This window comes from Glandiceps talaboti, chromosome 2 (assembly GCF_964340395.1).
Source record: "Glandiceps talaboti chromosome 2, keGlaTala1.1, whole genome shotgun sequence".
NCBI classification, from domain to species: Eukaryota; Metazoa; Hemichordata; class Enteropneusta; family Spengelidae; genus Glandiceps; species Glandiceps talaboti.
This window is the reverse complement of record NC_135550.1, coordinates 25,399,466-25,425,784: the sequence shown is the minus strand read 5'-3', so window position 1 is coordinate 25,425,784 and position 26,319 is coordinate 25,399,466. Positions and strand designations below refer to the sequence as shown.

At 35.2% G+C, this 26,319-nt stretch overlaps 1 protein-coding gene across 6 annotated transcripts in view; it reads left to right on the top strand.

Moving 5' to 3' along the window:
• LOC144443488 (1-phosphatidylinositol 4,5-bisphosphate phosphodiesterase beta-4-like) overlaps positions 1-23,353 on the top strand; it is a 104,042-nt gene extending 80,689 nt beyond the window's left edge. The window contains exons 14-34 of one of the 6 annotated variants that reach the window (XM_078132981.1): positions 232-312; positions 3,416-3,496; positions 7,025-7,164; positions 8,000-8,038; positions 9,474-9,621; positions 12,070-12,154; positions 12,395-12,571; positions 13,254-13,356; positions 13,798-13,962; positions 14,516-14,615; positions 15,034-15,138; positions 15,786-15,874; positions 16,516-16,654; positions 17,224-17,339; positions 17,841-17,956; positions 18,573-18,648; positions 19,087-19,262; positions 19,462-19,563; positions 20,067-20,124; positions 20,366-20,452; positions 20,744-23,353. In XM_078132981.1, coding sequence (XP_077989107.1) covers positions 232-312; positions 3,416-3,496; positions 7,025-7,164; positions 8,000-8,038; positions 9,474-9,621; positions 12,070-12,154; positions 12,395-12,571; positions 13,254-13,356; positions 13,798-13,962; positions 14,516-14,615; positions 15,034-15,138; positions 15,786-15,874; positions 16,516-16,654; positions 17,224-17,339; positions 17,841-17,956; positions 18,573-18,648; positions 19,087-19,262; positions 19,462-19,563; positions 20,067-20,124; positions 20,366-20,452; positions 20,744-20,812 — 2,252 coding nt within the window. In that variant the 3' untranslated portion in view covers positions 20,813-23,353. Of the gene's footprint in view, positions 1-231; positions 313-3,415; positions 3,497-7,024; positions 7,165-7,999; positions 8,039-9,198; positions 9,344-9,473; positions 9,622-12,069; positions 12,155-12,394; positions 12,572-13,253; positions 13,357-13,797; positions 13,963-14,515; positions 14,616-15,033; positions 15,139-15,785; positions 15,875-16,515; positions 16,655-17,223; positions 17,340-17,840; positions 17,957-18,572; positions 18,649-19,086; positions 19,263-19,461; positions 19,564-20,066; positions 20,125-20,365; positions 20,453-20,743 lie in introns of all 6 variants that reach the window. The other 5 variants (XM_078133017.1, XM_078132990.1, XM_078133024.1 and 2 more) reach the window with 5 other exon arrangements.
• The last annotated feature ends 2,966 nt before the right edge of the window (positions 23,354-26,319 follow it).

The window sequence follows — 26,319 nt, the reverse complement described above, 5'->3', positions numbered from 1 at the left end:
TAATATATGAAAATTAGGGGAAATAATGGTGATTTGGAGAGTTTAGAATTATATTTCAAGCACTGCAAAAGCAGTAACGTAGAGTGACACAGATTGTCGTGATGTAGAACAACCAGGGTATACAATCCCTATTTTCTGTTCAAAGACAATAACTTGACTTGTGCATAGTATAATGTATTGTAAACATTAACTCTTGTACACATATTAAACTTTCTTCCTCTATTTTATTAGGACAATTGGAATTGTTGAAGCATACAGGACTAATGGTAGTTGATATCAATGAACCTGATGATGTGGAAGGGGAGGAATCTGGTATGTGCAGTATTTTCAACACCATTTATCTTTTGGTTTTTAACAAAATGAATTGAAATACAGAAATTGAAATACATTTATTGTTTAACAACTCTCTTGTTTCAATGCTGTGTTGAGAAACGCTACCAGCAACAGTATTTTCCTCAACAAATTTGAATGGATCCAGTTGAAAATAATATCGTACGATAGCAGCCTCATAATATTACTTATAGTAGTCGTAAAGTGTAGTGTATAGTATAGCTAATAAATAGATGTAGCTATATTTAGAACTAGTATATGGACACTTTCTTTTACAGCTGTAGCAGTTGTAGGAAGGATAAGATTAGAACATTGTGTGCTACTAAAGTAAACTACAACTCATACAAAACTGCTTGCTTTTTTCCTCTCATCTTTAGCCAGATTTGTCTCTGTGTGACTGCTTTTAAACTCACTTGCCTACCAATTACTAACACACAAATCAGAATGATGCACAGCTTTAAGTCAACCAACCAACTAACTAACTATAACAACGTGTGCTGTCATGCTGTATGTTCTCAGTATTGGTTGTTTTATGGTTTATTTCAGTTTCCTACTTTGGTTTTTCTTGGTTTTTCTTCAAATTGTATTGTGTGTCTTCCACACTAGGGCAGCCCCTAGCTCAGTCTTTTGGTGACACTTCTACCGCAAACATGACATGGGCACATTGGATTCTAGTGTTAACACAGTTTCTATTGAAATTTGATGCTAATAATTGCATTTATTTTTGTGTGGGTGTTCTGATTTACATCAACTAACTCACTTTAATACTAGTTTCCCCCCATGTACAAATCTGCAAAAAGTGTAGTCCCTCGTGATATATCAACAGAAGGAAGGCCTGGTGGAATTATATTGAAATAAGAAGATACAAAGCTATGATTGAAATACCTTTTAGTTCTGATTATTTGGCTCAATTAGAACATTATGATTTGGGGAATTTGAAGAAATAAACTGTCCACTATAATATTATACCGGTTGAAATCATTTGATGTGTCACACATTTAACAGTTTGCATGGAATTTGCACAGTGTTTAGTTAGATCTGTACTAGGACTAAACTTGGACATTTGAACTCACACAGTACATGTGTAGATGTCTACATGGGCTTGGACACAATCTAAGGGTGAAACTAACCTTATACTACACTGTGTGGTACTTGTTTATAACATATTCTGGCTCTATAACTTGCAAACTTTACACAGTTTACTGTTTTAGTATTTTCGTAGGAAAGTGAGTTGTAGTTTAGTACTAGACCAGTTAAGACATGATTCGTATTTGTTAGGTTTATTCCTGGTTATATCCTGCTTTATATAGTTTGCATCAGCTGTTGTAATAATCTTGATTCATAGCTAGACTTATTATACTTAAATTAGCAGATAGCTAGATACACTTTCCAGTTTTATGTACACATGTCCTTGGCTGCCAGATTTCTATTGTTAAACATAAATCTATTTTATAGCACAACTTAACAAAGGTTCAGTAGGGTTATTGGAATGGTAAATCATCTGTCTGTGTTGTGTGTATATGCATGTATGTGCATATGTGACTGTGCGTGTCTCATTCTGTCTATATGTCTGTCTGTCTGTCTGTCTGTCTGTCTGTCTGTGTCTATATCATGTATATGTTCAGCATATGTAATAATGGTATAGGTGTATGAACATTAAAAAAAAACCAAGATATTAACTAGCAACCATGACCCAGCCATAGCAACTACATAATGTAATGGGTATTACATAGCAACCATGACCCAGCCAATAGCAACTACATAATGTAATAGGTGTTACATAGCAACCATGAACCAGCCCAAACCAACCGCATAATGTAATGGTAGATTGTGTTACAAACAAATATAAATTTCAGGAAATCTTAAGAAACTATAACAGTTCCCACAATGACATAAAAATCTAACAATTTAGACTAAAATAAAATTATAGTTATTTCAGAATGTTAAAAAATATCCCTGGGTCATGTGCATATCAAATGTTAAACCAACATATTAGGAGGATTAAAAAGTTATTTTTAATTCAGAAAATAAGAGCATTTATGTCATTGGTATTTTCTGTTTCAGATATTTAGTTTTTTTCTTGATAACTACAAAAATGAAAACTATAGTATACTGTCAATAGTTGTGCTTCAGTATCATTTGTACTACTACTGCTTGACTATATATATAATAAAGTTACGTAATATTCATCATAGCCAGGCCTGGTAGTCTTCATGTGAAGTTAGGCCAGGAAACTCATTTCTTACGTAAGCCTAGTATACACTTAACCCTTCTACATCGTATATGTTTTTGGAATGATTTGTAAATTAACTATTTATGAAATGTGAGGATTTGTCCAATATTTTGAAAACATAAACTTGATTGTTTCTAAACTGCCAACAATTATAGATAAATAAATGGAGTAACTTCAAGCTTCTATATTAAGCTACAATACAAGATCTAATACTCTTTGCACTACTATGTAATATCGTGAACACACAATGCTATTAAGATCTTCCGTATAATTACTTATTACAGTTTAGAATGAATAGGTATTTACCATGTCCGTATTTTCAATATTACAATTATTGCAATAATACTGTCAGTTTGAACTGCAGACATTCTAAATTATTGTCAATATTTACAACCAAGTTAGATAAACTTCTCAAATGATCAAAAATATATTATTGTTATATTATGAAGACGAATTGTTTCGCATACTTTGCAGTCAATCATTTAAGCAAAGTTATTTTATTTTAACCTAAGTATGCGCTGACATTTCCAATTGAACAACTGTCTTTTGCAGCCATACTGATCGATATATTTTGCATTTTGTGTTATTTGCATTAGAGTGTTTACTATATTTTGAGGTAGAAACTGTTAAGCTGTCAAATCCCATGTACATGTATGTTTATCTTGTTATTATTCCATGTGTATCCCGTCACCAAAATAACTGGACTAGGGGAGAGTAGAGGATCTCTTCTCAAATCCAAGTACAAATGTGTGATGTTGGCAAGACAACCCTATTTTGAGTGATACAATGCCGCCCGCCATGTTGACTTGTTTCCTCTCATTGGTTTGTATGTTTGTTGTTACATCACTACAGACAGTGACTCTAATTCAGAAGCCGGAGATCAAGCAAAGGCTCCCGAGTCTAACGAAACCTCCAACAGCTCCACCAAATCTGGTACTGACTGCACTGTGTCATCAAATCTAACTTCACTCTCCCATCCCCACACACCTTTATTATACTGTGGGCAATTCACCATTTTTGTTCATCATTATAAAGTACCCCCCACCCCCACAACCACAATCACCAATTCTGATCACTCAAGCACATCGTAAAGGGTGTGGGTATAATGCCCGGTGTTTGCAAACTGTTGCCCTGCATTCTCCATCTTCATTACAAAGTCACCGCATGCATCACATATGTCCATGCCTGTCTGTCTATCTGTCTGTCTCTCTATATTCTATATCTATCTATCAATATATGTCTGTTTGACGTTCACTGTCAAAAGGTGGTATGGTCATCACACAGGGCTTCTTCTACCCAATCAACTTAATCTAAAGCACACATCCACCACACCGTTAATACTGTTTCTTTTTTCATCTATCCAGAAAAAAACTACACTTTCACATCTCATGAATCATTTCCTCCTACTTGACAAATCTCCCTGTATTGTTTGTGTCACCAATTTTACATTGTAACATGTCAAAAAAACCACATTAACAAACAAAAAGATATCATATATCAGTCATCCTACATTGTCCAAAATGAAGGGAGCCATCACTTGTCTCATGCTACACTCATACTGCCTTCAGACAGCTGCTTTTCACTTTTTCCCATTTTTTTTTCTTGTGATGAGTTCATTCATTCATTCATTCATATTCAGCAATGTAGACACTACATAGCAAAGGTTTGCCAATTCTTTGATCAAGTCACACTTAACCATTGCCATTCTTACTTTTATCGTAGATTAGAACTAGTGTGCTCTTTACTTTCACTTATCATATTGTGAACATCGGCGGTCTTCACATTGCTTTTTTGAAATATATAGTTTGTGTGTGTGTGTGTGTGTGTGTGTGTGTGTGTGTGTGTGTGTGCTCACTGACTACCATCTGGTTTACATGGTCCCTTTATAAGGATTTTTCACTTTCTCTATTGCATCCATTAATTTTATGTGGTTAATTTGGAATGATCAAATAAAACACAAGATGTTTTTTTTGTGGGTCTTTGACCTTTAACCTGGACTTGTGCCTGTTGTGTCCATATTCTATATTATGAGTACTTGTACATGGCTAGGGGCAGCCCTGGAAAGTTTGTATGTTACTGCAGATGTACTCTATTAATTTCTCTCTGTCTGTCTTGTAGCCCAAAGTCCTGCTAACTCTATCCCTTCTGCATGATGAGTGTTTTCACTTCTCTGTACATATAGTGACTTGAATTCAATCGGTGTGAAGTTTTATTTCTCTTTGAAGACATTGTTCAATCACATCTCTACTCATACACTAACATTCACAGTAGTGGTATTTTCTTCTGCACTATTGAATGAATTAAGTTTAACATGCACCTATAGCATTGAGTATGTACAACACATTCAGTCTGTGCATGGTACGGAATGAGTACTAACTTGACTTTCCTGATGGATTCTCCAAATTTCTAACAAGTTTGTATGCATGTATTCAGTGTTAAACGCGACTGTGCCAACTACAGTAGTTTACTGTTTCTGGCATTTTTCACAGTGTTGCATCATGAAGTCAGATTTATTTTGGTACAAAAAGCATCACTCATAGTCTCTTTGTTTTCATTTTTCACTGAGAATAAAATGTGTGTCTTGATAAATGCCAAGGCATGACTCTTAACTTTCCTTTCTTTTCAGTTTTTTGTTTGTTTTGTTTTTTCAATTCTCACTGGTGTTCAATTTTTCTCATTCTTTAGGAACTTTATTTTAGGCCTAGAAAAACAAAAGAATTGTTTCTGGTCAGGACAGTTTGTCTAAAATGATGTGACGACGTGGTTTTTTTTTTGTTTTTTTTTTGTTTTTTTTAATTCTCAACAAATCTGTAACTCACATCTACTATTTATAGCAGTTACTGTTCATTTTATTTAGTACTTTAGAGCAAGTGTGTATGTGGGGCAGATGTCATTTACTTGTTCATGATTGGCTCTGTAGTTGTCCTCACTGAATTAGGAAGGTTTAATTTTGTGTTTCCCCAAGGATCTGCAGAGTGCATGGACTGGACAAACACACACACAAAAAAGACCAACGCAGGGGGTATTTAAGTGATGCGTGCACTGACCAGCCAAACATTTCTTCTCCTTTTTTTGGGCCATATTTTTCTTTTTTTCATTTTGTCTTGTACCATATAAATGGTGTTAATTTGTTCTTGCTTTTTTCATTTTGTTGTTATTTTCATTGTTTCTTTCATTTATGTTAGTAATGTGTTATTTCTAAACCTCAAGTAAATGTCAATATACCAGGTTTTCTTGAAGTACACATGAGGAGCATTTTGAGCCTGTTATGTTTGAAACAGAAATCATACTCATGTATCAAACACAAGACAAATTTTCTGCTCTCCTAAAAAATCTTTTGACATTAACTATTATGACAGAAGCCCATGACATGCGAGTGCAAGTGTGGTGTACTCAGGGTATTTGCACGAGTGTTTCAGTGTTCTCGACACTCGTGAAAGTGCAGCAGAAAACAGTGCAAATACCCCTGACTACCCACACTGGAACTCATGCAGAATGGGATTCTGTTACTATTACATATGTTTATCTGAAACAGCAAATTTCCATAAAATGATACAGTGCGATCGCATGCTCTCGTGTACAATGAACAATTGCATCCTCATTTGCATTTCATTTGCATACAGGTATGTAATAATGTTTTTGGTATTGCACTGCAGTGAAAATACCTCTGGTATGTGCATACAGTGGTGTAAGTAATCTCTGGTACATATTTAATAATGGCCATTTCATTGCAGTGATTTTCTGACAATCTGGCCAATCAATGACCATCTGTCTGACAGTCTGACCAATCAATAACCATCTCTCTGACAGTCCGGCCAATCAATGACCATCTCCCAAAGTCATGATTGTGCCATTTAAAGATTCTCTTTACAAGCAATAAGACTCCTACTGAAAATAACAGCATCCTAATTTCACTATCTGGCTAAGTGAGTAAATACATGTACTGCTTTGTTCCATGTGTTTCTGTGTGTAAATTATCAAAAATAACAAGTTTGGGTTACCATTATTTTGAATAGCATTTCATATAATTTATGCCAACTTTACTATTTGAAGTTTATCATCATGTGGACAAAAACAAATAAGATTCGAGTAATCTGATGGCTCGGCTTAGCTAATATCGTGTGCAAATTAAATGACCAGAGAACACTCAGAGAGACTTTTTTTAAGCCTGGCATCATGATCATGTCAAGATGGACTATGATTTACTTGAGGTTTATAGATAAGTTAACCACTGATGGTATTATTCAAGGTGTCTACTTTGTATGTATTTGGTGCATCTTGATATCTCTTAAATATCTCTTTACTTTCTCACATTTCTAGCATTGGCAGGTGTGTTTGCTATATTCATCATTAAAAGTCTTGTTTTACTCACTTTAATATCTCTATGTCAACACAACACACTGATTTGGAGTTTGACTTTTTCACTTACAAAATACTTTGCATTTGTTGAAAAACTTACAGCAGAGCAAGGTGAGGAAAAACCCAAACCTTTGACAGAACATGAGGAAGCCCACCCAGAATACAAATTTAAAGAAGATGAACCACCACCCCCTAAAGAAGAGGTGAAACCCAAACAATCCAGTGTCAAGATCCCTAAAAAGGTATCAATCAGTTTTGTACCAGTTCTGAATTATTTGTCATGCTTTCAGTAACTTTGTCAATGTTTTTCATTTCTGAATCAGTCATGATAAACACTGTGTTTCTAAAGTCAACTTATCTTTAGATTTCCAGTTGTTTCAAGACTACCTCAGATGACAATATTTATACAGATGTTGACAGATTACTAGTACTATTAGTTTTCAAGTCTTTATTAGTCAAGTTTACTTCATTTTTTTGAAGTACACTTTTAAACAGGATGAAAATGTAATGATATATCTGAATGGAATACTGATAGGCTATCTTTAACTACCATGTATTTTTTATTCAATAGACATGCTTTTCCTTGACTATAGGTTACCTCTAAGTGATGCATACACGTCTGTTTTGTGTTTGAAGTGTTGATATAAATATAGTACCCATAAATTGCTATGAAAGAGAAAAAGTAGAATTAAAATACTATTCTAGCAGCCCTGTCATCAAAATTTTACAATAACTAGTACATCTGACTAGTATTGCCAGATAAAACAGCTGTTAAGTATATGCACCTCAGTGTTTATTGCTGATAAAATGTCTGACCGGTACTAATTTTAACAATCTCTGTCTATAATAACAATACCAGTAATATATCAACATCCATGTAAACATTTTTTGTCAAGGGTATTCTTGAAATGACTGTAAAACTCAAGACGCATGATTTCTAGTGGGAGTTCGCATCATTGAACTCCCATTATTTTGTGTGTCTAATATGGTACTTTTTGTTCTATTTCCATTTATTTCTGCTTTGTTTCTTTCTTGTCCATTTACTATTATAACTTGCTTGCATTTTACTTATGAAAGGCTGAACAAGCAAAAGGTGATCAGGCAAAGAATGATCAGGTATATATGACTTTAAGTTTGATGTCCAAAAAAAACTTCTCTTCACTATTAGTTGTATATAAAAGTTTTTTTTCTGTACTTAGAAGCTTTTTGTGTTTATTTGAAATCTTTGTGCTGTTTCAATGCATGTTATTTGTCATGTACTGGTTTACTTTCACTTTCCTCGCACTCTCCCCAAAAAACAGTGTTGCATTATTTGGAATAAATCTTATTACTTAAGTCAAAAAAAAAGAAAGAAAGGAATAGATTTGAGCTATCAAGTACTGTAAAGCGAAGAAAGTGAAAACATAACTGGCACACTAGTTTTTAGAAATGAGGAAATGCTGTATGTTTTACATGTTTTTTTTAAAAAAAATAAAGCTTGCACAGCCATATATACTTATATTTTCTACATCAGGAGATTGCACATATTTTTTAGCATCAAATATCGAAGTAACTGGAACTGCAAACTGCGAGAAACTAATTATTTTCTTTATTAACTTTTCTCAAATGCTGTACTTTTCATACAAGGGGCAGATTGATAATAATATATAGGTGCATGCCATTTTGTACATCAACAAAAAAGTTCCATCTGTAAGCTATGGTAAAGCTCTATACTTCAAATAACTAACATATTTTACAAACAAAGCTTTATTTATTAACCAAAGTGGACTTTCTGTGGCTTATCGCAGTTATGTAAAAATCAATATGGTTACACTTAGGCATATTATAATCCCAAGACAATCAAAATCCCAACAAATTACATGTATTCAAACTTTTCGCTGCTAACCAGTCTGGACAGGAATAACTAAGCACATCCAGCCGTGAATTGACTACTACTGATAGAGTGTGTTTTTTAGCACTAAACTGTTAACAAATCAGCAAAACAAGTGGATGTATATTAAATCTTGTCTGCACCTGGTGAAATGCACAATCATCTAAGATGTGGAACTCACTGAGGCAATGCTACTCAACGGATTGGTCTTTGTTTTTCACAACTAAAACAAACATTCAGATCACAACACCCATGTGTTATTTCATCACTGGTTTCTAACTGCGTCACCCAAAACTGTGTTCATTTACGCGTAAAAGACTGTCCATACATGTATTTTTTCTTTTTTCTTCTTCTTCTCTTCGTCTGTATTTTTTGGCATCATGATTGGGTCGTTCATACAAAGCAGGGTGATGACCTAACGCAGGAAGATGAGGCAGTAGTGGTGGCCAATTACCACTACACAGGGGCCACCACAAATATACATCCGTTCTTGTCCGCGTTAGTCAACTATGCACACCCAGTGAAGTTCCAGGGCTTCGATATATCTGAAGGTATTTTGTCTCTTCTACAGACTTTACCTGTAGTGTAGTAGTACATGTATAATAACCTAACTAAAGCCAGCATGTGGCAGCAGTAGGAGTAGGCAGTGCTTGTTACTTAACTTTGTCTTGTTATTTACAGGAGGACAATGCAAGCGAAGACACTGACGTGGCTGTTGCACAAGCTCACTACCAATACACTGGTGGCACCACCAACATACACCCCTTTCTGTCCTCACTAGTCAACTATTTACATCCCGTCAAGTTTCCAGGCTTTGACATTGGGGAAGGTAGACATTTTGTGAACTTAAGTCAGCTACACCTTTGTTCCCTTGAGTGCACTCGCTGTCTGGGAAACTTGCCCAACTTTTTGTTATTGTCTTTGTCTTTGTTTTTCTTTCTTTCTTTTTTTTCATGTTTTTATTTAATGCTGATGTTATTCATTGGTGGGAAACCTTATGTGACTGAATCTAGATGTGAATCATTTCACCTCCATCAACTTTTTAAAAAATGTATTCTTCCTTTTGAACACCCAGACCTGTACTCCAACGCTAGGTTTTTTGCTTTCTTAAACTTGTTAAACTAATTCAGAAACATTTCCAAAAGCTCTCAAAAGATTTCCATTAAACCAGTTCTTTCAGAATACCTTCCTGCAATAAATTGCTTGTAATTGTTGACTATATCGACAAGTTGATGAAGTTAACATGTAAAACATCTAGGTCAGTTGACAATGATGGCATTTTCCAAGAGTGCTCAGTGAACAAGGATTGTTTCTGCCTTAATTCACAAAACAAGTAAACAAAATTCAATAGAATGAATCCCACAAACCCAAATGATAGCTGGCCATAAGGTTAAATTCTGTCTCTTTTAAATAACAAAATTCTCATGACTTTAAACGACACTGTCGTTCTGACGTTCCATGTACATCTTTTCATTGGGGCTCACCAGTGTGTGTCTACGTCCTTGTTCATGGCTTTTATATCTTTTTTGTAAATGGCTTGTACCCAGCCTGGTGTGAGCTGCCAAAGTAGAGTGCCACCTCTTTCATCATCAGCATCATCATCATCATCAAATGTCTCTTTTTTCCTTACAGTCATTTGGCTATGTATAGTTTGCTAAGGTCAGACTATTGTGTGCTTTAAGGTGTTGTGTGTGTTTTTCTTTAATGTTCATTCTTATTTATTTAATAGTGGTAAACATCTCCTTCTAAGACTATTTGCACTTATATTATAATTTTATTTAGGAAGTAATTAATGATCATTTCTCTATTGTTCATATCATAAATAGATAATTAAGTTAAGTAAGTTCTTTTTCAGATTAGATGTCCTTGATATTGCATAAGCTAAACACTAACATTTTATAGTTAAGATTCTCATTCAGTGCCATCTCGATGTGTTCAGCTGTTTATTACTTAAGTTTAGTTCCTCTTTGCAGAAGGTTGTAGCTGCACTAATACACTTATCAATCAGGAATTTTAAAATGTATATTTAAGCTAACACAAAGCATACAAAATGTGAAAAATGCGTGGAGCTGGTTTTACATTCAGTATTAACATTGATTGGCATATAAAAATAAAAAAGTTAAGAACCATTGGTAGTGATATACATACTATTTCTCACTACAGCTTTGATATGAGTAAATGGCGTATAACTTTTCATGTAAGACTTCTCCATATTGCGTAGTGAGCAAATAACTACAAATTGAAGCTACAACAAATCTGCTATTTTAGTCACCGTTAAATATCACTCAACATCACAAAGAGTTTACAGGTTACAAAATCAGACTACAAAAATAGCTGATAGGAAATTTGATAGCGTAATGGCCATATGTTGTTAGAAGTATTTATCAACTTGCATATAATTTGTTCTGTCACTCTTAGCTTTGATACTATAAATGGATGGTCATCCATTTCATTGTTGTTATTTTTCTGTTACACATCTGCTTGATTAAAAAAAATGCTTTCAAATTTGGTTGAAATGTATTTTGTATAATAAGTCCAGCTTAACTTTATGACAGGCTATGGTCAGATATTTTCTAAGGGTCACCACCAGAGGGCACATGTCACAGGTGCATTGATTGTTCATAAGTCATGAAAAGATAAAAAATTGTAATAAATAGAATACACAATTTGACAATTCATACTTCTTTGATAAAATGTCAAAGACACGATCTTTAAAAGTAAATTCTCTAAATATCAAAAAAATAATAATAATAATATTATATTAAATTTAATATTGTAGACAAATTTGTCAATCTAAACACAACTACTTGCTGCAACCAGATCTTTTCTGTAACCATGGCAACAAAACACTGCAAATAGTGGAGAAATTATGATATTTAATGAAATGTGAGAACACACAATAATGTTATTCGGTTGCAAAGCTAACAAAGGGAAGACTATTGCTGTTAAATTCTACCCAGCACCCACTGCCTATGGTGACTTCACAAGTATATACTTCTGCTGTTAAATTCTACCCTGCACCCACTGCCTATGGTGTCTTGACAAGTGTAGACTTCTGCTGTTATATTCTACAACCCTAGCTAATAAAGTATTTACTATTTTTGATGACAGGTATAATGTACACTAGTAAGGTTATTGTCCAGCTTTGTGGACTTGGTGCATAAGGCATAAATGAAAACAATTAAATTTACATTACGTTTTTTTTTTTAAATTCCTGGTACTCTTATTAATTTCATTTTTAATACATTTCTGTATTTCTTGTCCTGTTTACAACCAGAACGCAATATCCACTATCAGATGTCATCATTCAACGAGTCTGTTGGTCTCGGCTACATCAAAACACAGTGCATAGAGTTTGTCAAGTATCCTTTATATGTATAGTAATTAGTACATTTTGAATTCAAAGCATTTCCACCCAATGACATGCAATTGTTTCATTGAAAGTGATAGCAAGTAGTAGCACTCTTAACCAAAAAATTCAAAAAACCACCACAGTATTTACAAAGTTAGCAGGCCTGCATACTAGTAAAATCACCTCTATCATGCTGTAACTATGCCAATTTACTATGTGATGAGTTTCATAGACCTTAACCATTGTTCAGTTACAACAAACGTCAGATGAGTAGAATCTATCCTAAAGGAGGTCGAGTGGATTCCAGCAACTATATGCCTCAAATCTTTTGGAACGCTGGCTGTCAAATGGTGTCTCTGAATTTCCAGACTCCAGATCTAGGTATGCAGCTCAACCAAGGCAAATTTGAGTACAATGCATCATGCGGGTAAGTTTGACCTTATACAGTGTTAAGATGACTTGAAGTACTGTCACTGATGGCACTATGATAATATATACATATACATGTACACAGGTTATCAAAGTGTGCCATCAACAACAAATGTCATTTACAGTCTCATGATGATCTGTCAAATGTAGTATTAAAGGAATTACAGAAGTAGTCCTGAAGCTTTGTGTCTTGTATTACCAGTGATTGCAGTCTGTACATGTCGGTCATGACAAGACAGTGTTGTCTATATTAAGTGACTACAGTTCCTGTGTAATAGTTAATATGTAGAGAGAACAGCATAAAAACTCTCCCTTGGCTCCAATTAAACAGTTCCCTTGCCAACCAGACCTCTTTATGCTCTGCTGAAAGTGATAATGTGTTAAAACAGTCCCTGAAGTTATAGTTAAAGGAGACACTTATAAGACTGTGTCAGCATTTGAAATGAACCAGCCAAAGAGTCAAGTCAGAACAAATTGAACGTTTCATAGACAGCCACCAAGCACGTTTTGCAAGACTAAGACATTATATATTATTTATACACTTAGTTGTTTATACTGTTTCTTGTCCACGTAATCAAGTTGATTGAGTGGAGTTGTAATAATTTAAACCAATAAAGTTGTTGCAATATTACCTATAAGTTTATAGATGACTGTAATTTCATTCTGTTACTATTACATAGGTATTTATTGAAGCCAGACTTTATGAGAAGACCAGATCGTATCTTTGATCCTTTCTCTGAATCACCTGTAGATGGTGTCATTGCTGCAACATGTTCAGTCAAGGTATTGTAGTGCTATATTCTGAACCATACAGACCAACCATTGTCAGTTACTTGACAATATATGTATGAGTCAATTTATTTACTTCACTGTGAGCAAACCTAATCTGACCTGATAAAGGACTCCATATTGCCAAAGTTGATTCATCAGCCCAGTATAGTGAAGTTGTGACAGTTAGAGATGCTAGCATTTTGTAAAATTTTGTCATAAAGGTGATAGTGTACATCAATAATATGAGTGCAAATCATCAAGGCTTTGTGATTGGTTCTCAATGGAATTTGCATATTAAATCTGCATATTGTTCATTACACCTGTGTTAACCTTGAAACATAAGTATACATAAACAGAATTATTTGAAATCCAAGAATATATTTCTCATTGACACTGTAAAAGTTGTGAAGGACAGGAATCCTTGAATGAAGTCTGATTGCAATTTTTCCGTAGGTCATTTCTGGTCAATTCTTGTCTGATAAACGGATAGGAACATATGTAGAAGTGGACATGTATGGTTTACCTACCGACACAATCAGGAAAGAACATCGTACACGTGTCGTACCAAACAATGGTCTTAATCCAGTCTATAATGAGGAGGCATTCATTTTCAGGAAGGTTAGTCACATTACCATAGTTACTGTTAGTTAGTATTTTGTACCATGCTCAGTTCTCCCGATATCATTGATAACTCTAGTTCTTTTAAATCACCATGTTAGATCTCTTGAATGTCATGCGTTGTACAAACATATGAATGAGGGACCAGTCATTTTTCTTTTACACCCAAGGACCATAAAAAGGAAAGAATGGATTCAATGATTTTTTGCTGATTCACACACATTAAACATTGATACTTCATGTCAAAGTTGGAATAATATGCAGAAGAAACAGGCATAAACAGTTGAAAACAATTGATAGTTACAGTGTGTATGCATGATGAAAAAGTTGTATGGCTCCTCAGCCTGACATTTATTAAGTTGTAATGGTCATGTGAACTTGTAATCGTTTGATCAGCAAATGTTATGATTATTTAACAGTTTAATAGTTATAAGTCGACTCATGGTACAATTTTGTTGTGTTTTTAGTGAAAACACTCAGTATAACTTGGTTTGTTCATGCATTACACTATGTTTAGACTACGTACTTTAATATATACAAATTATTGTTACAGGTTGTATTACCAGATCTGGCTGTACTCCGTATTGCTGTGTACGATGAAAACAGTAAAATGATTGGACAGAGAATTCTACCTCTTGATGGTTTACAGGCAGGTTAGTAGCCAGTCTATGATTGGACAGAGAATTCTACCTCTTGATCGTTTACGAGCATTTGTCATTTTACACTTTATGTGAACACTATAAATGTGTCTGCCTTGAAATAACCTTATTTGGGTGTTTTAGTTTGGTAGGATCAGTGGGCTTGTGCCTGGATAACATGATTGGTAGTTCATATGTCTAGTGATCAAAGGGTACATCCTGGGTTCAAGTCCTGGCTCTGGATCCATCACTCTTTTCTCCTTCTTGACTACATCATAAATAGGACAACTTAGCCAGCCTCCCTCAATCCTGGTCAAGCCTTGAATAAATTATTGCTACAAAACATAAGTCAACAATTTGCATCCAAAGAAACATATTGCTTGTAAATCATCAGATAATGTTGTGTTATAATGTTGACTGCTTTGATTTGCAGGTTACCGCCATGTATCACTGCGCACAGAAGGCAACTTTCCTCTATCACTGCCAACAGTTTTCTGTTATATAGAGTTAAAGACTTATGTACCAGATGGCTTAGGAGGTAAGACACAAACATGTCAATTACTCATTGGATATAGGAAGGGTATGGAATCATTGACAATGTGATTCATGAATGTTTCATATCAGTGCATATTGAAATCAAACTATCCATATTCAAGATTATACACTTCACAGGATTTATAATATACTAAAGGAAGTGAAAAAAATGAAATGTTTTTTCTGAATTTATGCAGACTCACAGTAACTTACAATGTAGGGTAGAAAACACCACAATGGGCAGACAGTACAAGATATACATTTGGATTCAGACTTGGGAGTTCAGTTATTGACTTTTGCAATAGGAATAGGGTTTGAGACTCCCTAGCACATACTTTATTTGTAACATCTTTTCATGTAATGGAAAGACACAGTTCTATGTGTGTCTACAAAGACTAAATTCATCTATACAATGTCCTATCACAAACTGGCTGGATAGTTACAAATGCCTCATATTCCAGATTCTGACATAGAGTACAATGATATGGTATATAAACTTATTGCCCCACTGTCAACATTCCGCGTACAACGTTTGATAAATAGGTGTTTACTTCAGAGTACTGGAAAGTAGATTACATACAGTACAAAATGTGGATATGGAAGTTTATAAATAGACTATTATCAAACAAAATTATATTTTCATCTTTACAGACTTGGTAGATGCCCTATCAGCCCCACTACAGTATCTATCCCAGGCAGAGAAGAGAGCCGAGGCTTTAAAATCGATGGGTATTGAAGAAGTAAGTGCAGTTGACCTTAGCTGGATTAGTTGAAACTCTAGAAATTTATGTTGACAAACCAATACAATACAACCCAAGGGGTAAATAATCAGTATAAGCCGATATTAGTGACCACCATTTACTATGTTTGCTAACACTTTTGCATAATGACATGCTGCATTACATACAAGTTTAGTGTGAGGACTTTGACCACTGTAAGTATGCACCAGCTTACATCTAAGTAGGAAATGGTTGGTTTGGTCCCTTCCAAGGTCTTTAATTTGGTGAATGTTGAAAGGTACTTTGCATCACTTCTGTTGCGATATATGGCCAATAGTCTAGATCTATTGCCAGATACTCTTTATCCCCCCCCCCTGTGGTGTAAGAGGGTAGGTTTTCTACTGATTTTACCCTATGTACATTGCACATGTTATCAGTTTATTTTATGATACGTCTTGTTTTTTGTGAACATTAAAACCTATTTGACTCATTTTTTTCTTTTAAAAAGATGAAAATATAGTTTAAACTTAAAAAGTAATGTTACAAGCAGTATCCATAGCACTAAAGTGCCTTTTGTAGAAAACAAGGTGACTATCATATCTATAGGTGTCAGTGTCCTATCAACATATTGATGTGTTCTCATATCATGTATTCATTGACAGAATGATATTTCTGATGTGCCAGTCGGAGGGAAGAAAAAAGCACCAACAACACCAACAGGAGATAAAAACATGAAATTAGGGGCAGGTAAAAATGCAACTGTTGTCGATGGAAAGCCATCAGCATCAAAGGATAAGAAAGGTGATTGGTGTGTTCACTCTCACGCTTTGCTTTCTTACCATACTCATCTTAGTCAACAGCTATGACATCACAGTTGTGCTCAAAATTCAACCATTCGCTACTTTTCTTTGAAATTGAGGTGAATGAATAGAAAAGCCAAACCAAAGTTGGAAAACACTGATTATAAGAATTGATTTCAACTTGGATGAGTATGGCACTTCATTTTTGCATGCTTTTTAATTCTAGACAAAACAGTTTGTCACAGCTCAGAGTTACGAAATTCTGAAATTCAACAAGGAAAGGTAGGAAAAAAGTTATCCACAGATTAATACTAATCCAAAGCTGCTATCTCTACAACGCTCTTTCTAACCCCATATCACCAATCAACAAGAAATTAACCTCACTTATATTTGTAGATACATTAATTTCATCATGGGTGCTAGATTAGAAATCATTATCTACATGTATATCAGCTGGGAGGTATAACAATATTCTCACAGTGATTTACCAAGTCATTTATTTCATGTTCGTATATCTAGGAATATATGCAGAGATATTAAATGTTGTGTAACTGATAATTTGATTTGTAGATCTGAGCAGCATTTCAAAGATTGATAGTGAGTCCCTAAAGAGTGATAAAGCCTTCATCAAACTGCTTAAAAAGCAGAGCAAAGATTTAGAATCACTCAAAAAAAAGCATACCAAGGTAAGGAACAGGTTCCTGTTATGCGATATTTTTGTAATCTGTAAAATGTACAAAACCATCTGGTGTGTCTGATTAGAGTATCAGGTCAGTGGATCGTTGTGGTTCCTGTGATAAGTGACCCCATCACATCCATTCAAAACTATTTCCCTGTCTTGCATGCATTAACCAAATGTAATCAAACTTGGCACAAATATGACATGTACTAGATAGGAAGTCATTTTTCTGCCATGTATCAACTGATTTTAACCAACCCTGGCACAAACGTAATACATGAAATAGCCATCCACGGACAGAACAATGTCACACACATGTATCTGTAGTCTTGTAATAAGACCTGTGTATCTGCACTCAGAAGGTTGCCAAACAAAAACTCTGTACTCTTGGGCAAACCCCCAACAATGCCTTTGGCACTATGTGACCTTTGGTCACTTTCAAAGTAAGCAGAAATACCCCAAGGGTCTAGCAGCTAGACTAATTCATTTTTTTTTGCATAAATCATAGGATAAAGAATTAATGCAAAGGAGTCATTGTACCCTGGTTGATAAGATGGTATCCAGACATGACAAAGATAAACTGACTCAAGAGAAAAACTTAGAGAAGGCAATCAAGAAGAAAGGGTAAGTAGAAATCAGTGTGTGGGGTGGGATGGTTCTATCTGATTACTTTGGTCAATGAAAATTAAAATGGATAGAACCTGTATCAGAGACTCTCATGTTTTTTGATTAAACAGGAAGAGATACACAGTGCTGTAATGTATCACATGACAATGTATTGTTATTCTGGTTTTCAACAATTGGCATCAATTTTGTAAGAAAACTTAGTATTACAAATATCCATCGGCTGAATAATCAAATTAAACACAACCTCATCCCACATATCCCTCCCTCCCCCCCCTCTCCCCCCCCTCTCTCTCTCTCTCTCTCTCTCTCTCTCTCTCTCTCTCTCTCTCTCTCTCTCTCTCTCTCTCTCTCTCTCTCTCTCTCTCTCTCTCTCTCTCTCTCTCTCTCTCTCTCTCTCTCTCTCTCTCTCTCTCTCTCTCTCTCTCTCTCTCTCTCTCTCTCTCTCTCTCTCCCTCCCTCCCTCCCTCCCTCCCTCCCTCCCTCCCTCCCTCCCTCCCTCCCTCCCTCTCAATCTCTTGATCGATGTCTCTTGATCTCTCGATCGATCTCTCTCGATCTCGATATTGCAATAATGAAGTCTAAAATATTGATTCTTAAAACCTTTTTTTTGCAGTGAAAGTAACTGTACAGATTTAAAGGTAGAGACAGAGAACAGGGTAAAGTCACTCGTCAATGATCACAAGGGAAAGGTAAGAAACATGACCAATATTGTTGTTCAGATAAATGAATACCTTACAAGGATAATTACAGTGATATCTTAGTGTATTCAGCCACAAATTGAACATGTATCCCATACAGTACACATCACCAATGTGACTGCACAGTTTTGCCTCTGTCACAAAACTTCACATAACTACACACATCGGCCAACATGTGAAACCCACATTGGACATCAGAGATAAACCCAACTTTGAACATCACATGAACCCAAGATTGGCCATTACATGAATCCAACATTGGCCATAACATGAACCCAACGTTGAACAGCACTTGAATCCAGCATTGGCCATCACATGACCTGTCAAATGTGACTATCAAGTCAGTATATTTGTTTTCTCTTTTTTGATTGTCTATCGTTGATGTTTTACATGGTATAAAACAAATCCTACTATATTGATAAATTTTAGGTGAAGGAGGTAGTATCATCACAAACAAAGGAGTGGTCTGCCATGGTGGCCAGGCATGCAACAGAAATCGGTGAATATTTAGAACAACATATCTACCAGCAATGTGATGCTCTGAAGAAACTGATGCTTCAACAACATGAAGAACAATTAAAACAGCTTGAAATGATGCATGATAGGTTAGTAGAAAGTGATGATTTTCATACAACTTGAAATGGGTTAGATGAAACTGATGATTTAATGACATGAAGACCAATTGAGAAAATTTGAAATGAGGCATAATATGTTAATATATATAGAGAGAGATACTGCCAGAATAAAGACATATTTACAAAGACAGGCTACAGAACTTGACTTTATTGTTTTTCATGTTGCCAGGGAAACCAAGGAGACCAAATCTCAACAAGCAAAGCAGTCTATGGAGATGGTCAAGTCTGTTAACCAAGACAAGTCATGTAAGAATAAAGCAGAAAAGGACAGGTTAGTATATATATTTCATGCACAAGCCAAGTTATTGGCTTTGAACTGAAAATATTGATTATATACCCCGACATCATAGGTTATCAACCTATGTCTACGTCACTGCTATAATACTCATGACCTAAGGGTTTTATCACTGTTCATAAGGGAGGAAGGAGAGAGAGAGAGAGAGAGAGAGAGACAGACAGACAGACAGACAGACAGACAGACAGACAGACAGACAGACAGACAGACAGACAGACAGAGAGCATGTTCATGCATGTATGTGTGTACGTGTGCATGTGTCAGTCAGTTTATCTATGCAGTAGAAGTACCTACCTACCTACTCCCATGGAGAATTAGGTATTCCTCATGATCATATTGTTCACATTATTGGAATGTTTAAATTTGTAGATAAGCCAACGTTTTGTAACTATGATGCAGTAGATTTGTAAACATATGAATTTACTATAAATAATCCATCCATAAACTGACTATCTGTCTACAAATCTATCCATTCACAGGAGAGTACGTGAAGTACAAAGTAACAACACCAAGAAGTTTGTAGAAGAAAGGAAAAGGGTAAGTATATAAAATTATTGTATCGTAGAAGTGTGTATATGACTGCACATAGTGTATCTTAATAACTGTGTAAGAACTTGAAAGACTTAGGTAATACAGAGGATATAGATAGTATGAAATACATTGTAGTCTAACAAACCCTTACGCTTCAATTCATTGATAAACTTTTAAATTATCACCTTGTTGTAGCGACAAAATGAAGGGAATAACAATTTAAATCACCTTATAACTTGCATTTCAGTTGGCCATGAAACAAGACAGAGAAAAAGAGCAATTGAAGAAGCAGCATGAAGATGACTTGGAATTGTTGAGGAAAGCAAATGAACAGGTATACATCCAATTGTACCTAGCCGTGATATTTTGAAAAAAATACTTGTATAGACGTAGACTATCAGCCTCTTCCTCATTGTTATCAAATAAACCTTTACCCATTTATGATAATTGGCACGCTATCAAACAAAGACCGAGTGTATATTCTATTGTAAAAAAAGAGGTACGACAGTGCCGGCAATGCTCACAGTGTTTCCAATTAAAACTTACTTCACAGAACTTTAGAAGCAATGAATTATCCTAGAACCCTTATTCTGACATATTGACGTACTTTTCTCACACTTTTCAGGTTATCGAACAACAGAGACAAGATGCACAAGAGGCCAAGCTGGCAATCAAACCTGAAGCTGTGGTGTAGAAAGTTGAGTCTAAAGAAGAAAACAAAAGAAAAACCACTCCAATGGCGCAAAGGTTCCTCAAGATTCTTCACATAAACTAAGAATAGTACTGCTAGAAAATTACCAATCAACAAACAAAAATCCCCACAAATATTAAACTTTAAAAAAAAAAGATTGTTACATCAAAGGAAATTGACTGTTGTTAATTGATATAATCTCTACTAGTTGCCTGGTATGTATGTATAATTCTGTTTTGAAACATGACAAATCATGAGATCAGGCTTCGGTTTTTTGTTGTTTTTGTTTTTTTTCATGATTCTTCCTAGGAATTTACAAGGTAGTCAAGTTTTAGTATTTTAGATAATTAGTCTTGCCACAACCAGGAGATTTTAATTTGCAATAATGATTGTATTATTTTGTTTGGATTTCAGTGAGTTACACCTTTTTTTTTCCTTTTATGGTAGTCCTTCCTTCCAAGAATTTTTTAAAAGTATAGAGGTTTATATCACTGTCCAAATTTTTCTCTCTTAGCCAATGTAAATAGTGTACATTTTTTCCACTTTCTTTTAAGTTTGAATTATTTATTGGGAGAGCGTTTTCAATCAGTTACCTAGTTCCTCTGTGTGTTTGTTAGAATCAGAAAAGTGACTGTTGTTGTGGTGGTGTTGTGGTTGTTGTTATTGTTGTTGTTGTTGTTATTATTATTATATTGAGATGCAGATCTTCTTGTTTTCCCTTTTTCACAAGAGCAGCTTTTTTTTTTCATTTCCGTTGGGTTTTTTTTTTACAACAGTATAATGCCACACATACACACACACACACACACACACAGATAACATTTTACTTTGAGTGGTTCCTTTATGTGGTAAAGAGGAGTGGGTTTTATATTTTGTTTAAGTGTTGTACTTGGTAGAATCTTGTGTGCAATGTAGATAGGTATCTTTTAAGTTATTTTATGGTAATATGAAATCATGACCTACAATCCAAATAGTCATTTAGACAAACCTTGAAATTATTTGAATCGGTTACTTTCATTCCTTCGTTGCTGCGTCAGTGAGGAATTTTCAGTCTTTCAAAAGAAACCATGTGGAAAAAAATGTGTTTGATGGAGTTTTACAATAATTTTAAGTTGGTATAGTATCAGACCAATGTTTTTTTTAGGCATACCTCTTCATGCAAGAAAAAGAATTGATAAATGTTCCCAGTGTAGTTTATCTATCAATCATGTGACTTGTAACCTTTAGAAGCTGATTCTGTATTGGTCCATCCTAGATACAATATTTTGTAAGGCATCTTATGATTGGTTGACTGCCATCTGTATTTGCAGGTATACCTCTTGCAACCAATCAGAATCGGCCATCTGAAATGTCCAAATATGTAATTAGATCAGTCATCCATATCCAATCGAACAAATACAATTGTGGATTTTTAAGAATATACAGAGAAATAGTGTAACTTTCCCCTTCCTTTTCAGATTAGCCGAGTGTATTCGCAAGTTATATATATGTAAGCATACACCGCTTCAGTATCAATAATAACTCTACAGATATTTTTAACAAAAAGATTTGAGTACTTGAAATGATAATTATGAATGAATTAAATGATTGCACTTTGAGAATAGAAAACCAAATGGCGTATGGATTTAATTCAATGATGTATAATGTAAAGAGATGTGTATTATGATTTTCTTGTGTCAAGAAAGAAAACAAGATGTGAATATTGAGCATTACTTTTATGGTACTGTATATGTAGGTTGTGTTCTATTTTTACCTTGTATATGAGATCATTCTTTACTTTGTCATGCTAGATTTACCTACAGTCATTCTTGAATCATTTTTATTTATGACATTTTAGTTCAATTTTATGTTCTTCCTGTTTTTAATTTAAATCAATAAATCATTTCACGATATCCAGTATTAATAACTTTTGAAGTTCAAATTAAAAAAATCTACTGAGTGTTAAATTTTTTCCAATCACTAATTTGATTTTTACGTACTGTAACGTTTTTTTGCATTTTGTCCACCCCTTGGTTTTAACTTCCATAGGATTTTTCAAAGTGTAAGAAAATGCTTTCCAATTCATTTTTAAAAGAAGTTATATCTGTACTTATCTAGATGGCTATTAGAAGTAGACAATGCGCAATCTGTACATAGGCAAGTTTCACCTTTGAACTTTAAACTTTGAACTTATGATATGAGAGGTCGTTGAGAAATTATCACTTTGATTATGTCTGTTCTTTGCCACCTTGCACTGTAACAATTTTCACGTCATGTTCATATACACTGATATCATTTCCATTTTATGTAGTTACCAATTTTAAACAGGTGATAACTTGCAATGTTACTGTCCATTTTTAATTGATGAAGCGTGAACTCTTTAGCTGGTGTGAAATCCATGCATATTTCCATATATGACATCAATTCATTTGAACCATTCCTAATACCTAATATGGTAATACTTCATTTGAATAATTCCTAATATGGTAATGCTTCATTTGAATTATCCCTTACATGGAAATGTTGTATGGATGCCAACATGCAAATAAATAAATTAATCTCTCTACTACAGCTTTTGACTTTGGTTGATTATTTGTGATGTTTTCAATACAACTAAACTGAAGTTCAGTAGTGCTATACAGAGATGTTAAGACAGATAACATGAAACACTTTATAAGGATGCTGATTGGTTAGAAAACAAAGAAAATTAACACATCTGTTGGCTGTATTGTTAATGGCATATGAGTGATAAAAAATGTATGTTTTCCAATCAGTGGCAACCTTGTAATAGCTTCATGTCGCCCCTGTTGAAATGTCTGTGTGGGCATGGTTGTGTGTCTGTGTGTATGTGTGTATGTAAAGTCAAAAAACTCTAGACCGATTGGCCTGGTATATTGTGAGAATGATTACTTGGGGCATGCATGTAGATGGAAAATGATTGTTCAAAAGAAAATTATTGCATCAAATATGTGTGTTTTGGGTCAAAATATATGATTTGGTGAAAAACTTAAACTCAAAAAGTACTGGTCAGACCAGCCAGAAATTTGGTGGGGATGACCTTAGGAATGTTTAGATAAAGAATTGTTCATGACTTGTTGATCCTATCTGTGACATGCAAATTTGGTCTTCAAATATGCTTTCTTTCTTTTTTTGGGGGGGTGGGGGGGTGGGGTGGGGGGGTAAAAAATCTTTCATTGAAAACCACAAAGCTGATTGGGCTGAAATTGGGTTGAGATATTTCTAGGCATGTGTTGATGAAGAACCATTAAACTTGTGATAATCTCATGATTGATATGCAAATTACTAGGTGTAAATATGTGAATTATGGTCAAAAACCTGCATCCCAAAAAGTATGGATGGGCTGAGATTTGGTGGGATATTTCTAGAACTATTTTTCTGCAGATGTTGTTCACAACATTTTGATAGAATTCGACCTAGCAACCATGACCATGCCCTTAACAACAACCAATTGCTTATATATTTTGCAATAACATCTGGTAGGGAAGCGAGTAAACATTCAAAAAATGTATGCAAATATACCTAGCAGCAAGACCATGCACATAGCAACAGCCAAATTATGGTGTCTATTGCAAAGATAACAGGAATTAATAGACAAGTGAATACACATTCAAAAAATCTATATAAATATGCCTAGCTACAAGACCACACCCATAGCAACAGCCAAATGATGGTGTATATGGCAATGATAACAGCAGGGACTCCTAGACAAATGATATGAAGTCAAAAATGTATGCTAATATGCCTAGCAACAAGACCACCCTTAGCAACAGCCAAATGATGGCATATATTGGAAAGATAACAGGAATGGGTAGGCAAGTGAATATACATTTAAAAAATGTATGCAAACATGTCTAGCAACAAGACCATGCCTTTAGCAGACAAATGATGGTGTGTGTAGGGTAAGGGTAACAACAGGGCAGGTAGACAACAGATAAACATTTGGCAAATGAACACATACCTAGCATGGATCAACATGTGGGTAAAACTATAATTGAAATCTATACATTTGTGCTACAATACCAAAATGTAATGATAAGGCTGGAGTCAGAATTTACAGCGGGGGGGGGGGGCATGAACAAAATTCAGTGTTTAAAGGGGGGGGGCATGAAAATTCTGATGGTCTGAAAGGGGGGCCCCGAAATATTTGGCTCATGATTTGAACCAAATTAAACCCCAGGAGTGGTCATTTACCGAGTAAATTAAAAAGAATTCTTGCAGCTTCACCGCAATACCTTCTAAAACATGTTCAAAGATGAGTTGGGTGATAGCCATGCGAATGTATTTGTGTATTCCTTCCTCTGTATGTATGTATGTATGTATGTATGTATGTATGTATGTATGTATGTATGTATGTATGTATGTATGTATGTATGTCTGTAACTCTCTAGTCTCTGTCTGTCTCTCTCTCTGACTCCTCTCACTCACTCCCCCTTCCCCCCCCCCCTCTCTCTCTCTCTCTCTCTCTCTCTCTCTCTCTCTCTCTCTCTCTCTCTCTCTCTCTCTCTCTCTCTCTCATTCTCTGTGTGGAGGCTTTTTAAACATTCAAACCTCAGGAGCAGTTGTTTGCTTTGTAGTTTATAAAATTATACACTTCATTTACCTACCATAATAGCCAAGCAAATGTGTCACGTGTCTGCCAAAATATCTCTGATTAGGTAAGTTAAAGTGTAGGTAATATAGCCATACACTTGTATTGACTCGAGTAAAATTGGAGTATTGAAGACAATTTGCAAGTAGCTTTCGATAATGTGTATGGTTTGAAGTTTTTATGCCATTAAATGGCCTCCTACATGTCCTTATTGTCCATTACCTATCATGGGGGGGGGGGTGCTGTTTTTGCCCAGAATCAAGATTGAAAGATAAAACCCTGCTGACTAAGTATCTCGAACCTGGATCTCGAAGTTCAGCCCAATGTGAGACCTTTTTCACAAAGCCCACATATATTTGTAAAGAAATCTCTCATTGTTATGTATGGATGCTGAAGTTGATTTCCACTGTACATCCCTGAGGTGGAGCGGGGGAGGGGGGTACTGTATAATTTCCCATTAAAATATGTGTAGCCGAGAGGGGGCTACGAAAATTCTTGGGTTCATTTCGGTAGGGGCATGAATTTTTGGAGAGCGCGAAGGAGGCCTGCGAAAATTGTTTTGACCAAAACGATTTCTCCCCCCCCCCCGCCGTAAATTCTGACGCCAGCCTAAACCCAGTGTAACTCTTCCGCTAAAGTTGCATACACAAGTAAATGATGTGCGCGAGCAAACATGTTCTCTTGAAAGAGACACGCATTGTAGACTGTGAAAGATCAGTCGTTGTGGGCGCTCTTACATAACGCGTATAAGAAAGGATCGATGGGAGGGAGGAAAGATATACGGTGGCGGCACCTAATAAACTTTAAAGTTTCTTGTCAAAGGTTTATAGTAACTGTTGGCAATTGCTAAAATAAACCGAAACACTATCATCAAATCAAATTACTAAGAATGCTGGTCCAGGACTGACTTGACGTTATACCT